The sequence below is a fragment of the Lepidochelys kempii genome, chromosome 2, assembly GCF_965140285.1.
Source record: "Lepidochelys kempii isolate rLepKem1 chromosome 2, rLepKem1.hap1, whole genome shotgun sequence".
NCBI classification, from domain to species: Eukaryota; Metazoa; Chordata; order Testudines; family Cheloniidae; genus Lepidochelys; species Lepidochelys kempii.
Genome location: NC_136381.1, coordinates 167,593,073 through 167,610,395, shown reverse-complemented (window position 1 = coordinate 167,610,395; position 17,323 = coordinate 167,593,073). Strand labels below are relative to the sequence as shown.

Below are 17,323 nucleotides of genomic sequence, written 5' to 3'. Positions count from 1 at the left end.
GCTAGGGACATCATTCCTTACCCATCCTGGCTAATAGTCATTCATGGACTTAACCTCCATTAATTTATCTAGTTCTCTTTTAAACCCTGTTGTAGTCTTAGCCTTCACAATCTCCTCAGGCAAGGAGTTCCACAGGTTGACTATATGCTGTGTGAAGAACAACTTCCTTTTATTTGTTTTAAACCTGCTGCCCATTAATTTCATTTGGTGGCCCCTAGTTCTTATATTATGGGAACAAGTAAATACCTTTTCCTTATTCACTTTCTCCACACCACTCATGATTTTATATACCTCTATCATATCCCCCCTTAGTCTCCTCTTTTCCACGCTGAAAAGTCCTGGTCTCTAATCTCTCCTCATATGGGACCCATTCCAAACCCCTAATCATTTTAGTTGCCCTTCTCTGAACCTTTTCTAATGCCAGTATATCTTTTTTGAGATGAAGCGACCACAGCTGTACGCAGTATTCAAGATGTGGGCGTACCATGGATTTATATAAGGGCAATAAGATATTCTCCGACTTATTCTCGATCCCGTTTTAAATGATTCCTAATATCCTGTTTGCTTTTTTGACTATCGCTGTACACTGTGCGGACGTCTTCAGAGAACTATCTACGATGACTCCACAATTGAATTGGAATAGGAATGCTGGAGAAGGGGGATTAGCAAGTACCATTCCAACTATGTCTATGCCAGTCTTTAAAGTAGCACACAAAATAGTCCACTAGAGTGGATTTTATGGATCTACATGGTGTGCTAGCGGGGGAGTTTTTGTTATCTCTAGATACTACTGACCCTACAAAAGTCACATTTTTGCTATTAGCGTGTGAATTTAAATTGGGAATCTGCCCTAAGAATAGAGTTCAATGACCGTGAGCACTCTTTGGAAATCTAGAAAATTGATTGTTTATATGCTTAAAACCAGCATCTATATCACTTGAACTGCTGGCAAGATCTTCTAATGTGAACAGGGCAGACCTAAGGACTAGTCATATCATATCACTTGTCTCCTAATAAAACAGTCGGGCTATGGCGTGAGGTATAGCACTGTTCGTTCTATTTTGAATAGGAAAGTAAAGAACTCCTGTGACATACAGAATTTTAGACTTCACAGCAGAGCAGAAATAGTCTCTGAAGAGGAAAAGTGTATATGTGTGCTAAGAAAAAGAAGTTGTAATGCATCTGTATAGGCAGCAAGAAGAATTTGACAGTTTGTACATGAAGAACATGCTAGTAGTTTACCTTTAATACATTATTTATTTTTAAGAAGTTATGATAAAGTGCTGCTTGTGTTCAACTACTAAATACTGAATAGTAAGTAGTTGTGAGACCTCTCAAAAAAGTAACTGGGAGGTATAAATACAATGCATTATAAAATCATAACCACCGCCTTCAACTGTCCTCTAGAGATGGGTTTGACGCTACTTAATGATTTTCTAGAAAAACAACTGGGCTTTCACAATGAGACTGAAGTGCAGTAAAAGGGAACAGAAACCGTAGCGGCTCAGGCTTATGGGTTTAACCCTTCTGAAGTTTGAAAGATAAAAGTCATTCAATTGATTTGTACTGGGAGCCTGCTGCGCATTTCCATTACCTTCCACCTGGCGAGCCACCTCTCTTTGCTGGACACTATAGGTAAGCTTGATAAATAGCATTAATAACTTCATGAGCATCCTGTGGGAAGGGTAGACTAACTTCTGCAGCACCCCTCTAGCAGCACAACCAGAGGGAAAGGCTGTAGCAAATCAGGGGAACATAGGCTGGGTTGTCTGGTCAGACTACTGGGGAGACCATGAGCATGAGGCTCCCTCCCACTCCAACAACTTCCATGAGGCACGGCAGAGGCAGACTGCTATTTACCCAAAATATTTCCAAATAAACGCATCTCAGAACGTTTTGTTATTTTGACTTTTCACTCTCATTGGGGATCAAGACAAAAATGTCAAAATATCAAAATTTCTGGTGGGTCTAGTAAAAGACCCCATAAATGATGAGAGTTTCACCAAAGCACTCTTAGCTACAATTGCCCTTGTGCTCTCCTTTGCCACTGGACAGTATACAGACAGCTGTACTTCAGCATACATACCAAGGCACTCCACAAATTACTATGCAAGTGTAAAATATTGCTCTTATTTTTATGTGGAGGTGAAGTGGCCTGCAGTTTTCTCAAATCTCCCTTTCACCATTATTTCCCCCATCCCCCACAAAAAAGTGCAACTTTAGTTGTCCCATTCTAATCACGCTATTACTTCCCCTTTTCTCGTTGTGGTTTTAAAGGTGGTAAATAACTGTTCTGATATACTTCGTCACTTTCCTTAATAACCCTTCAATAAACACTGTATAATTTCAATGCTTGGTTTTTTACCCCATCTTCTATTTTTGAATCATTTTTTCAAACAATATTCTGCTTTCTGAATACTGAAACAGAGCCTGAGCATTTCAGCCTTTTCCATGTCTTCAAATTTTACAGTTTGTTGATGTCTTACTTCTTTATTCTCAATGGCTTCAATCTTACAAAATCTCCTCTAAGTGCTATTGTATGTCACACAGATTTTCTGAGGTACAGGAAGATACTCCCCAATTTCCATTGTCTGAGGACTGTACTTGCACACTTTACCCCTAAATGGAGGGATCATCCAGTATTAATATCAAACAATGATTTCAGTCCAAAGTGCTTGTTGCTCATGGAGGTGACTCATACCAGAAAAGTGTATTGGAAATAGCAAACAATACTATTTTTATAGCTATTGTAAAACTAATTGTATACAAGAACTGCAAGTTGCAAGACCCTTTATTTGAGGGAATGTACTCCCAATTCCGCTATCCCACCCTCAAACGTTTAGCCTTTTTTTTTTAAAAAAAAATGCCTGCCTCTGTGGAAGGATGATTCAGCTGCAAACAAGTACTTGAAATGCCTGTAGTATGAAAGAGCTTATTTAGGTAGATACATTTGGCAAGGGTTTCTGAGCTCTCAGATAAAGCTCTCACTTGTGCCCTCTTTTTCCAGTTTACAGGGAATAGAAGAGATTCAGATTCCTCAGAGGAGTCTGATCACTTTTGTACAGGCCATGGGCAGAAAGCATGATTTAGAACTGGAAGCACTTGTACCAAAGCTGTTCACTTATAAAAAGGGAGGAGGGGTTGTAGTTTAAGAGCCGCTGGTAAACTAATGATTGATAGAAACTTAAGTCTGCTGCATTCAGAGAACCTAACTTTCACTGGGGTCAAACATGAAATGGCAATGAGTGGGCATATACAACAGCATAACAAATGGGGATGCTGAAAGTTCTGTTGCAGCATTTCACAAAATTAGACAACTAATATACACTATCTAAAATAAAAAGAAAAGGAGGACTTGTGGCACCTTAGAGACTAACAAATTTATTTGAGCATAAGCTTTCATGAGCTAAAGCTCACCTCATCGGATGCATTCAGTGGAAAATACAGTAGGGAGATTTATATACATAGAGAACACAGTGTCGCTGATTTGACGGTATACATTGTCCCCAAATGTGAAATAGTTATGGGTGAGGACAAAGGCACAAAGTTCAGCCACCAGGTTTGCCGTGACGTTACCGGGGATAGTGTTCTTGACGGCTTGTAGTCCATCTGTGTGTGGAATGTTGGTGTAGAGGGCTTCTACATCCATAGCGGCCAGGATGGTGTTTTCAGGAAGATCACCGATGGACTGTAGTTTCCTCGGGAAGTCAGTGGTGTCTCGAAGATAGCTGGGAGTGCTGGTAGCGTAGGGCCTGAGGAGGGAGTCTACATAGCCAGACAATCCTGCTGTCAGGGTGCCAATGCCTGAGATGATGAGGCATCCAGGATTTCCAGGTTTATGGCTCTTGGGTAGCAGATCAAATACCCCTGGTCAGGGTTCCAGGGGTGTGTGATTATCACTACAAAAGGTTTCTCTCCCCCCGCCCCCGCTCTCCGGCTGGTAATAGCTCACCTTAAGAGATCACTCTGGTTACAGTGTGTATGGTAACAGCCATTGTTTCATCTTCTCTATGTATATAAATCTCCCCACTGTATTTTCCACTGAATGCATCCGATGAAGTGAGCTGTAGCTCACAAAAGCTTATGCTCAAATAAATGTGTTAGTCTCTAAGGTGCCACAAGTACTCCTTTTCTTTTTGCAAATACAGACTAACACGGCTGCTACTCTGAAACCTGTCACTATCTAAAATAGTTCATCCAGCTCTAAACAGGCCAAATTCCTTCAGAACTTCTGCTCGGGTTAAAGATTTGCTGAAGCATGATTTCCCAAACTGTGGTACGTGTACTGCTGGTGGTAAGTGAGCTTGCTGCCCTTGGTACACTCTAACAAGATGGTTGTTTCCCTTTAAGTGGTGGCAGGGACTGGGCCCAGCCAATCCCTATTCCATGGCATTGCCTCTTTAAGGAAGCAGGTGTTCAAGGGAGCAGCGGACTAGCTGGGGGATGGGACCAGGTGTTAATCAGATAGTTTCTCTAACATGATAAAACCCTGCTGTTAGGTGAGTCCCCATTGGAAAGAGAGGGAAAGCAGCCTGAAGAGGAGAATTACTGGAGAGTGACTCCCTGGAAAAAAAAAAAGAAAAGGAGGACTTGTGGCACCTTAGAGACTAACCTATTTATCTGAGCATAAGCTTTCGTGAGCTACAGCTCACTTCATCGGATGCATACTGTGGAAAATACAGAAGACGTTTTTATACACACAAACCATAGGAGCCCAAACCAGGAGGGAGACTGGTTGGCTGGCTAGGGAAGCCTGACTGAATCATACCAAAGCCCCATAAAGGAAGGCTACCATGCCCCAGAAACAAGGGGAAGTAGTATGTTAAGGACCAAGGGAAGCTCCATGGAATAGGGCTGGAACCTGGATATTGGTGGGATGGAGAAGCTTGCTTCAATCACAGCATGTCCCAGGAAGGAGGGCTGTGGAATCCCTCTAACCTAGAGGAAAGAGCCAAGTCCATGGACCAGGGCAGGAGGACCTGTGGAAAAGGCTCTCTAGAGGCACCAGAGCCCTGAGTGGTACTGGCAGAGCTCCCAGTCTCAGAACGATCTAGAGGGGAAACTAGGAACCGGAAGCCTTGGAACAAAACTGAAGTCGAAGCTGCCTGGGTAAAGCCCTCCCACCTCTCTATCTATCCCCTGAGTCTCTTCCCCTTTTACACATTCAGCCCCCCCACACACCAGAGGCAGTCCTCTGCCCTTTTACACACACACACACGAAAAGAAAAAGAGAGAAAGAAAGAGAAAAAGAAAGAGACCCATCCACTCCAGAATAACCAATAGCCCAGTGGTTAATGCACTCACCTTGTATGTGGGAGAAGTTCAAGTACCTGGTGTGAATCAGGGAGAGCAGAGAACTGAGCTAGGATTCCCACATTGGAGTGAGTGCCTGGACCACCAGGCTCATGCTCTCTGGTTGTGACCAGAAATTCCATCCTGGACCTAAGAAACCTTTCCTAATGAAAGAGGTCTCAAAACTGGTACGTTCCCATGAAATATTTCAGTTTTCACAAGTGAGCATTTTGTGATACAAACATTTTGTTTAAGAATTCCAACCAGCCCTGAACCTGTTCAGTGTTGAAGGTCTTTTGCTCTGTAGTTACTGGATAAGATTGCACTTTTCGCAGGTTTACAGAGTAGTGCATGAGGAGATCATAATACCAGAGAGAATAGCCTGTAACCTGACGTAGTAATTTAGTATTAACAGTTGTTTACAATTTCATAGTGCTATAAAAGCATTAAGCTAGGTTATTTTCGCACTGTAAAAAGGGGGAGGTGCAGCAGTTAAATGAAATGTCAGAAGCCACACAATCTGTGGGAGAGTCAGGATTAGAATGCTGACATTTCTGGTTCCTAGTCCTTTGCTCAGTCCATGCTCCCTATACAAACAGTATGATTACAATATGTATCCATGTTAGCATGCAAGTTCACTTGCAAACTAAATACCAACTAAATTTACCCTGATTATTTCAATTTTAGCAGAAAACCTAGAAGTGGGTTTGAGACATGACTTGACAGTTTCTATTCACCTGCTGCAGCATAAGGAACACTGTTTTTGTGTCCACCAAAATTGTCCTTTACTTACTAATTGATAGCATATTATTAATTTTTATCAAATATCGGCTTTATTGTTCAAGTGGCCCTTAAAGCCACTGACATTATGGAACACCCTCCATTGAACCACAATTGTTAAATATGTTGGAGTAGTTTGCAGGACTCAAAGTAGTTCAGGCAGAGAAATATCATGTGCCAAGTAAGTCTTCAAGTGATCACGGATAGTAACAAATGAGAGAAATAGTTGGAATTACTGGAGATTCTGATCTCTGGGTACGCTCCTTAATTTGCTGGAGCACAATGAAGGTACGAAACAATGATGAACACAAGTTACAGAGTGCGGATATCTAAATAGAGCCCATGTATGGGCCTTTTCAGATACCATAATGCCGAAGCAGAAATACTGAATACCAGTTACGTGGGACAAAATATTTCCAGTGCTGTCCCACGTAGAGAGCATAGCACTTCGAACATTATTTCCAAGAAATCTCAGAAGGTTGAGGCCAAGGAGCAAGTGTACATTATGCATGGGCACACAGTGACAATGGTTCTGAGAATCATAAAAGTATCATGATGGAAGGTGACTAAGCTAATACCCAAGACAAATCAGAATGTATTTATTTATGGTATTCCCAATGTCATCACACTAGTGTTATAAATTCACTTGAATTAAATTATATTAAATCCACATTAGGAAAACAGGAGTAGATGGGGGGTGGAGGGGAGAGAAGCAAAGCATAGCGTTTACCTATGCAGAGTATCAGGAGACTTCTTGACCTAGGAAAAGGGCTTCTGGCATCAGAAAGTGAGGCTTCCCAGGTCTTCAACATAATCAAGATCCTAACTATCTCAGGGCTTGTCTCCATTACCCGCTGGATCGACAGGCAGGGAATCAATCCAGCGGGGGTCAATTTATCGCGTCTAGACCACCAAGTGCTCTCCCATCAACTCCGGCACTCCAGCAGGGCAAGAGGCACAGGCAGAGTCGACAGGAAAGTGTCAGCTGTCGACTTACTGCAGTGAAGACACTGCGGGAAGTAGATTTAAGTACATCGACTTCAGCTACGTTATTCACTTAGCTGAAGTTGCATAACTTAGATCGACCTCCCCGCCCCCAGTGTAGCCCAGGCCTCACTGAGCACTATTAAGCATTAACAGGTTTACATTCTAATTCTGCGACATGAGCCTGAGAAGACAGTAACTTTTTGGAAGAAGTTCTACATCTGGTTACAAAGAAGGATATTTACTGATGGCTTCACAGAATGCCATTTAAATCAAGTCTGTCAAGGAGTTTGGATGAGACAAGGAAGCTTTAGTTCGACTGCTGGTAAGGCAGTCTGAGGTGAACAAAAAATGGAATTTACTGGCCACAAATGGTGTGCGTGTGCACATTCACGCAGAAATACCAAGTGCATACAGCGTGCAGGATATCTGTTTGCGGCAATCTCTCTCTAGGAGTATGTTCAACCCCTAACACATAGCACAGGTTTTAGGGAAACAAATTTAAAACCTGAAAAGGATAGGCTCAGATTATAAAAAAATTCAAGAACGTAAACTACTTTTGAAAACTTAACGTAGTCTCGGAGGTTTGCAAATCATGGAATTCAAATCTTGCTGATCTTGACAAATAAATGGAGAAACTAAATCTCCAGCATTTTTTAGAAAAGTGAACAATTCTATTGTACATTGTTAATGGTGCCTTATTATTGTATTGACTGTCAAGGTTAACGGTTGCAGTAAACTAATCGCACTTAGGGCTGGTTTTCAGGAAGTGCTGAGCACTCTACTACAACTGAAGCTGTTAAAAGCAGTTACACTTAATGTGAGCCCTTCCATAATTAATATAATTAAGTTTGTATAGAACCCAACTCTCTACAGCAGGGGTGGGCAAACTTTTTGGCCTGAGGGCCACATCGGCATTGTGAAACTATGGAGGGCCGGGTAGGGACATCTGTGCCTCTCCAAATGGCCTGGCTCCCCATCCCCTATCCGCCTCCTCCCACTTCCCACCCCCTGACTGCCCCACTCAGAACCCCCGACACATCCAATCCCCCCCTGCTCCTTGTCCCCTGTGCGCCCCCTCACCCCTAGCCCCCCACCAGGACTCCACTCCCTATCCAACCCCCCCTGCTCCCTGACTCTCCCCCCCCCAAACTTCTGCCCCATCCAACCACCCTCTGCTCCCTGTCCCCTGACTGCTCCCTGGAACCTCCTGCCCCTTATCCAATCCCCCCACTCCCTTACCATGCTGCTCAGAACAGCAGGCCAGAGCAGTGGCAGAGCAGCACAGTGAGGCTGCGAGGGAGGGGGGACTGCAGGGGAGGGACCGGAGGCTAGCCTCCCACGCCAGGAGCTCAGGGTCCAGGCAGGACTTTCCCGTGGGCTGATGTGTATTTGTCTAAACCATAACCTGATCCTGGTTATGCTCCAGGAACTCTCAAAAGTCACAACTAACCTCATTAATAGGGACAAGAAATAAAGCTGTTATGGGACTTTTCATACGAGAAACAACTACACAAGCGATATGAAAAATTTCACTTTTGTTTTGGCATTATGACATGAATTCAGGGTTCTCTTTTTCTGGTAAAAGTTGACATATAACATGCAAAGCAGGTAAGAATGTCACTCCCGTCGCCAATCTATATGTATCCACTCTTCCAGAAGAATGAGTACTCTGAAGCTAGGTCCTGGCAAGGAATAGCTTTTAAACTAGATTTGTAATACAGTATTACAGGCGTTTTAGTACTTAAAAAAACATGTTTTGGTGAAAAACTTGGAGCAACTGTGCAAATGGAGAAACTGTATTACTAAATGAACTCCTCGTCTTCTTCATTCAGAGCTCATAAAACAGTTTGCAAAGAGGAGGATATAAACAATTAAATGTTTTCAACTTTCACATTACCAGGTGCAGAAACAAATGTAGAAGTCACGTTTCTTCAGAACATACACTTCAAGGGTTCACTTCCCAGCATCTTAAGCAGACCTAATTCCCCCCCATTCCTTACCTTGGTGATTTAAAGAGATGCGATTAGATGGTTCTTGGAATCCTGGTTCCACCAGATCTCTCCGAGTGTGAGCTGAAGTCTGATCTACATTATCCTAAAAACACAAACAGCAGAAAATCTGATCAAAATATGGATTTTGTATTCTCCATAATCTAAGATACTGGGAGCTAAGGCAATTTGATTTAAGAGCTGAAGAATGTTTTCTTCATAGTGTTGTGCTATAAAATTCTTAGGAGCTTCACAGCTTTGTCATCTATAATTCCAAGGATGGTTGTTTAGGATTTGTAGTTCTTTAACCAGAACAGTCCAGACAAATAGATTCAGTCGCTACTAGCGAACCCTAAAGGAATAAGAGATTCAATTTAGATATTCATCCAAAACTCCAGATATTAATCCAGACCTCAATTCTGGCAACCTCACAAGATCAGGCTTGAAAAGCTTTAATGCTTTTGCTGGGTCAAGAAATACCATAACTTCTTGTAAGCCTTCTGTACTTCTGCCTAAAACCAAGCCTCGCAGGGAACAAGAAAAAGGAGGGAATCAAAAAAATAGAATTAACTTTATTTGGTTTACTAAAGTCAGCATTTGAAGGAAAATTAGAGTAGATTCATATTTTGCCTCAACCATTTTATCAATGTGTAAACACCTAACATTTCTAGTTTGTTGAAACATTTCAGACAGAGTTAATTTACATTCTAGTATTCTAGGGTAAGAATGGTCTATAGCGCATGACAAGAATTTAGACCATGCCTCCTTAGAGGATGTTTCTAACAGCAAAAGGCCACTTCAGTTCTAAAATGAGTGCCAGTTAATATTAGAAGTCTCAGACTTGCTGCTTGAAAGACTTAAGTCAGTATGTATGAAATCTACCAATTCAAAAGTTTCTAGGTATTGACAACTCAAGAAATGCCAACGGCTTCATAGAATGGCTGCAGTTTTACATGTAAAAGTGGAGTTTTAAAATACCACTATCTGGTTGTATAATGTTCCAAATGTTCCTACAAAACGATACAGTACAAGTTAAGATCTTGATATCCACGCCTTCATACTGGCCACACGTACACACCCAGACCTTCCATCTTTTCTGCTTATCTTCACGTGACTCCTCGTGTCATTTGTGCCACCTTATTTTGAATTCAAACTAGTTCTCTTAGTCTCATCCTAAAACCACAAGAACTTTCCTGCTGACATGAAATCCTATTTACCCGTCTCTTTTCTGCACTTGTTAATCCTTCTATTTTAACACTTCAGTGTAATTAACTAATGTAATGTGTATTGCCTTTAGAACGGTGGTGCTTTCACTGCAATGCATGCAGTTTTCCTTTCTACGTGTATGAAAGGCGAGATCATGGCTATTTCCCCAAAACCTTAGCACAGTGTCTTTGGGAGGCGGGTGAAGCGGGGCTCTGAGGGTAGGGTGAGACCGACAAATTATCTTACATTAATGCAGAAACCCCTGACTCTATCCTGAAAGGAGTTTGAACCAAGAACTCACACCAATGAAGTGAGCTGTAGCTCACGAAAGCTTATGCTCAAATAAATTTGTTAGTCTCTAAAGGTGCCACAAGTCCTCCTTTTCTTTTTTCTGAAATTAACTGCAACTCAGCTATTCCAAACCCAGTACTGTATCAGGCTTAAGCTCTAAACATCTCAGACAGAGAATAAAGCAGAATGATCTTCCATACTGTGCAGTGTAATGATGTTCAGAACTCTAGTGTGTATTCCACCCCACTGAACATCAGACTTCAATTTTCAGCTGGTGGCTAGATGCATGTGTGACACTGTTGCCAACAGGCAAACTCATTACAATCAATATATCACTTTCACGGTATTTATCCATGAAAGGTAGCATGTGAGGTCTCTACTGAAAGCTTATAACTTACCAGTACTCCTAATCATTGTGAGATGTGTACATGGTTAATATTTAAAGAACATGTAACCGTACCGAAAACTAACTCCAAGACCATAAGCCAGGCATAGTCACCAGGGAACCATAAATCTTGGTGAAGGCCCATTCAAGGGGGAGGGAGTTGTCACCACTCCCCAGTGAGGTAATGCAAGGCTCAATTGTCTACCCCTGCCCCATCCCAGCACATTCAATGGAAAACCATCAAAGACAACTGCAAACAATCAAAATCACTTGGAGGTAAAATGGAACATTGTAACAGACAGGAGATCGCGCTGCCTCTGAATAAAGGCAAAAGATTCATTTTCAGTATATCATAGGGTGGGGAGAGGCACTATGGATCCATTCACTGAAGAGACATCTTGTTGAGCGGGAGCATTTCATGAAAAACTGGAGAACCTCCAGAGCCAGTTCTGCAACAGACTGAGCTTTGGCAGGGGGAAACCTGCTTTTATTGGATAGGAAAGGTATCTATAAAAGTGTAGGCCCTAATTTGCATTTTACGATTTTGTTTTGTATTGCAACCATTTGTTTCCATCACATTCTCTTGTTTCTAATGGCATCTCTAGTCTATTTTAAATAAACCTTCTTTGTGTTATAAGTACTAATAAGTGCAGTGCCTTAAGGTCAAGCTGGGGTCCATTGCATCTTTGAGGGCAGAGGACCTGGGATTTCTGGGTAGCCAAGTGTCAGGGGCTGGATATCGCAGGGGAACACTTCAAGGGGACTCGGTGACTAGGATGCACCTTTTGTTAACCTACAAGGCAAAGACCGGGCTAGCATAACCCAGTGGAAACTGCATGACTGACCAACAGGCTGATGGTGTTAGGGAGGTAAAACCCAGCTACCACGTGCAAGACTCCCTCTTGCTGAGGGCAGAGGATAAAAAGGTGGCTCTCAGTCCTGGGTACTCCAAGAACTGTCCCAGCATGGCAGTAATATAAAATATTGACAGATTAAAAGTCTTCTGAAATAGCAGAGGTCATTTTCAAGAAGTACAAGGGTGCTAATTCTAGTTCCCATGCAACAATTTAAGTTCAGATGGCATGTCAGTATTGCATGCAGCTGCAGACAGTCTTCCCATCTTGAAGCTCACATGCTTAACTAGTACAGCAGTTGAGAAACCGAACAAGGAAAGGTAGTTACACCAGAAGTCATTTTATTTGCAAGTAGGCCTTAAAGTGTTTTCATTGTCCCACCAAAAACCAAGTAAAATGTCTGCTAGAAAGGAGACAAATACAATACAATGTGGTTACAAAATACAACAGCTGTATACAGAGGGCCTTTTATCTTTGAATCACTGACAGTACTAGATGGAACAATTTTACTGTAGAAGATTTAACTTCAAAAAGCTGTGGCCCAGGGTTGCCTGAAAGTCTGTAACTTAGCACTTAAATAAGCTTAAAAATAATTTCCACTGACTTACAGAAAAAAATGCCATCCTCTCTGAGGCAACCTTTGAGTTCTTCAGGAAGGTGCTTAAACCACAAGCCTTCCTCATCGACTCCAACTTAAAGATACAGTAAAATTTATCAGAAATAGAGGTTTCAAACACTGGAGGTGTAGAGTGACTGTCTTTGCAGATGTCCTAGTTTGCTTCAATACTGGGCAATCCTTCCTGTATCTTCCATAAAAACATTTGTTCCACATTTTTCTCATGAAAGCATGCCCTGGGCAAGGATTTCCTTAAGGTATTTAAAGCCAGGGCAATACACAGTAAAGTGACAGACTTTCATAAACCACACCACCTGTTAAAGCAATGCAGGCAGCAGAGAAAAGGTAACTACTATGCGGTTATAAAAAAAAACTCATGATAGTTTCACATGACCCTCCAGGGTCTATTTATGTAAGTTGATCAAAGACAAACAATGGCATGTTGCCAACTGCAGTAGAAATCAGACTGGACACTGGAACAAGGTTAAAGGTTATATAATTGTTCCGAGTCACCGTGCAGCCAATGAAGTTTTATTGTTTTGTGCAACCTACACACTAAGTTTGTCAGCAATGTAGACACCTGCTTTCTTCCATCATTCCTTCCCCCAGCTCAAGCCACACTTACAATAAATCACGTTTTCTAGCTATTTTTATTCCTCTCCCCTCTACCAAATAAGTGCTTTCATCCTGAAATTAAAATATGCTCTCTGACTTGACTTATTACAATATCAAACCACAACAGTATTTTTAGAAGCTAGCTTAGGCATCAGCCCCTGTAAACTTACTTGCATGAAGTATTTTGTATGTCATACAGCATCTGTGACTCTAAGGTTGATTAATCAAGTGACTAGATATCACTGGGTCTACTGGAAGCATATGAAGCAATGTTTATTTTTAATAGTGTCTCCTACAGCAGTTAGCACTTTGTGAAGACAAACAAAACAGATTTAACAGATTAGATTTCAATGCCATTTTGCAAACTTTAGTATTGCATGACACAATGCAGTGGCTGTATCATACTTCAACAGGGCACAGTCAGAGGCAAAGACAGTATTCTCTGTATGTTAACAGCCAAAATCTGGGATTAGCTGACAATGCAGAATTATCAGGTACTTCATGGCATTATACCAATTATCCAACTTTAAACTACTAAAATTACTAGCTATTTGGGCTAGCATGGCAACAATTTCTGTTATCAAAAGAAAAAATTAAACCAGACATTTCAAACAGAGGATCAGTCAACCTTACTCATTACCAGCTGCGCTATCTGCATACATTTTTTCTTTAATTCACTTTGTGGTTTCAAGTGTTACAGTTCCTATTCCATAATGAGTTAAACTGCAAATAACGATAGATATTAAGAGGCAACAGCTTTATTAAGATAAAGAGAACAAAAAGTTACACTTCCCTCCAGTTTTAATCCATGGATTATATTTTTGCATACTAGTAGTTTCCACGGAATAGCTATCCTGTTGCATAGTAGACTAGGTTATTTTTCCCCCATGCTCCTTTCATAAAGCATTGCTAGTCCCTTGGACTAATCCTATGATCAGATGGATTGGCAGAAAGGAGAAATAACCAATCCAAATAGCTTTGAAACCACTATACCTGCTCCCACACTCACCTTTGATGTAGTCCTATTGCACTACTCTTGTGTGTCAATTAGGTAATAAGCATATTATGTTAGCTTTAAAAGACAAACAAAAATAGGGTCTTCTGAAGACCACTTTGTACTGTTCTTTACTTTCCAGATCAAGGAGCTTCTGCATGCAAGTTGCTGATGGACAGTGAACTATGCAATGTTTACACTAACAAGAACAATTCATTTCTGCTGGGTGAAGTAGGTAAATAGGAGTAAAAAACCCAAGAAAAACCTTCCTCTTTAAGCCATCCCCACCAAATCAGTTTTACAGCTAGATTTGTATGTTAAATGTCACATTTAAGGTGGGTCCATCTAAAGTTTCACATTCTATGCTAACTTGCTCCTATCTGTTCATCTGTAGCTTTTGACCTTCACTGCTATCAAAGAGAGTGACTGTCATACAGACCTGTGGTTAACCAAGTAAAAGCAGATTTTCCTGTTGAATGCTCAGTGAGCTGGTGCTCCAATATCTGAACAATACAAAGCGCTATTGAATCTACTCAAGATTTATCACTATATTTCTATTTGGGGGAGTTCAAGCCAGTTTCCCCACAATGAGGACTACCATAAGCCGACCCAAACCTAAGCCCGGTCCCAAATCAAAATCACAAGGTTTGGGTCAGTGTTTGATTAACATGTTCCTTCCTAGAAAGGTTTTTAAAGCTATTGGAGAACATGCACAGCTGTTGAGGAGCCCAAGGTCCCTTACCAAGCACCAACTGGCAATCTGTTTGGCACAATATACTCTGGGGCTTACCCAACAGCAGATGCCCCAGGCCATGAAAAACCATTTGAGTTCACAGGCAAAGGGGATTCCCAAGAGAAGGTAGAACTGCTACTCAGAGACAGGGCTGTGGAGAAGGAAGGGGTCTGCCAAAGCTCAGGTTCACAAAAACATCCAAATATATAGATTCTCATCTAGAGGTTTCAGGTTTCTTTCTTCACAATTCATATTACTTCACTCTTCTCCCTAGGTTTCATTCCGAGCATAAACGAGCCAAATTTTCTCCATGGCCCAGCTCTTTGCATTTTATGAAAAATGGAATGCCAAGAAAAAATTGAAGGCTTTGCATACATACCCAGCAGATGACCCCCAAAGTGGATTTTAGCTTAATTGTAAGGAGCTCTCCGACTCGCTTAAAAATGAATTGCAAGGTTAGTCTTGCAATGCAATATCCTGTGAGTAGTTTTCCTGCCTCTAAACTGTTTTGTCATCTGACTGAGAATCAACCGCAAGGGTGAGCAGCCTCTGTCAAATAAGCAAGGTTCAATGCAGAATTTTTACATTCTTGTTCAGAGTTTTGACACCCAAGAACTTTAAAACCCCTTTTTAAAACTGCCAAAAGACAGTCACTGTAATAAAAAAAGATCAAATCACCGGAGACTGAAGTGGTCTGCCTTTACAGTACATACTATAATAACTGTTGGTCAGAACCCTAGAGGCCTGGGCGAAATAAACCAGCACTGGATTGTTTAGTTAAGATAGCATTCAAGTGAAGCTCAAAGGATGGAAACCCCTTGACAGAAAACTTCAGTCCAGCAAGAGAGCTGCTTTTTTGGGGTGGAGGGTGGGAGTGTGTTGGACGAGCTCTAATCCTAAATCCTTATCTGCAATGGTGGCACCTGGATCCTATATATCCAAATGCCTTGAATAGGAATACCATTCCTATCCCTCCACTCAATAAGCATTTCTTGGTAGAGCATCCTATAGAAAGGTATTGGATTTATACTCTATACGGTTGAACTGAAAAGACCGATTTTCACCACTAGCAAGAGAAAGAATCAGATTTGCTTTACAGAACATTAAGAAAGTTAAGTGATTTGTTTTCATTCTGGTACTACGCTGAACTCTGGCTGCTGCAATGAGAGTACTCTTTTATCCCAGAAGGTACCACCAGGAACAGTAAATCGCTCTCATTTACAAAATGTTGTCTTCAAATCAGTCTCAAGGAAAAACTGTTCTAGTCAGAAGTGGATTTGAACGTTTCTCAAGTATGCAGACCCTTAAATGATCTAGAATTCAGTAAGAGCAGTATGCTACAAGTTGAAATACAGTTTTCCCTCAACTAAACCAGAAGCTAATATACTGTACCAGCTGAAAAATTTTACCCTTGTGCTTTGGAAGTACACATACAGCACCATTATAGAGTCAGCTTCATGGTATTTTTTTTTTTCCAGTAAGGGCATCCAGCATTGCAATATCCGTAAAACTGAGTAGGATTACTCTAAATGGAACTCCTGTCAGCTAATCTGATCCACAAAAATCCAGCTGTCAAAGAATCAAGATGCCTTACAAGTCTACAAAAACAAGAAAACCACAAAACACCAACACGTTAAATCATAATGGTATTCTATAGTTGTGCTTGGTGGCTGAGGCTACAGAGTGCTATCGTAGACGAGATGCGACACATCAGGGTTACCATCTTCAAATAATTCTGTAAAAAGAGTACAACTGACAGACTTAGAAGTTTTAAAAGCCTCATTCTATATTTAATGAGTCTAAAAACCACAGTGGCTGCCTGGATTGAGAGAGTTTAAAAGCAAAATAAAGTTTTGCAATATAAAAAACTGAGTATGTAAGGTGCGCCACGAAGATTAGTGTTTGCTAGAATTGACTCCAGGTAGGAGGCATTTATAAAAAGGCAGCGCTATTTGTTTTCTGGTGCACCAGCTTTAACTCTGTAAGCTAGGTTCCATTCCATTTCTCACGAAAGGCAGTTGACTGGAGGAAAGTTTCATTATGAAACTCCACGAGTTTTGGTACACATTTTTCAGTAAGTAGGAAAGTATGTGCTTAAATGGAAGTTTTGTTTCTTGTTTGAGTAGGACCAATAGATCTTAGGAATGCTTGTTCAGACTCTACTTAGTTGCAAGTCAGACACAAAGATAGGCTCCGTCTCTAAGAACCTGCCAGTGAGGTAACTTCCAAAGCTATAAACTATTGCCAATTCCAAGCTATTAAGATTGGCTCTGGAAAAAGGTTACTGAAGAGAACTATTTCTCCCAGACAGAAAAGCTTGACAGCAACAGGTCAACAGAATGGAGAAAATCTGAGCTTTGCTACTACAAGAAACATATCAGGTAAGCAGAGGTAGGTTTCCATAGTATTCTGTTAAAAAGATCCGTCAAACTAGGGGATATTATTTGCAATTGTCCATTAACATGGACTGAGCAAAATTTGAAGTTTAATAGCATACAATTATTTGCAAGTTAGCTAAAAAAAAATATGCAGAATCACTCAAGTATTACCAACAGTAGTTACCCTCCCCATGTCAAATATTG

At 41.1% G+C, this 17,323-nt stretch overlaps 1 protein-coding gene across 5 annotated transcripts in view; it reads right to left on the bottom strand.

Moving 5' to 3' along the window:
* GRB10 (growth factor receptor bound protein 10) overlaps positions 1-17,323 on the bottom strand; it is a 263,673-nt gene that overhangs the window by 113,377 nt on the left and 132,973 nt on the right. For all 5 annotated transcript variants that reach the window (XM_073332709.2, XM_078851673.1, XM_073332708.2 and 2 more), the window contains one exon: positions 9,060-9,153. In XM_073332709.2, the coding sequence (XP_073188810.1) occupies positions 9,060-9,153 (94 nt within the window). The remainder of the gene's footprint in view (positions 1-9,059; positions 9,154-17,323) is intronic.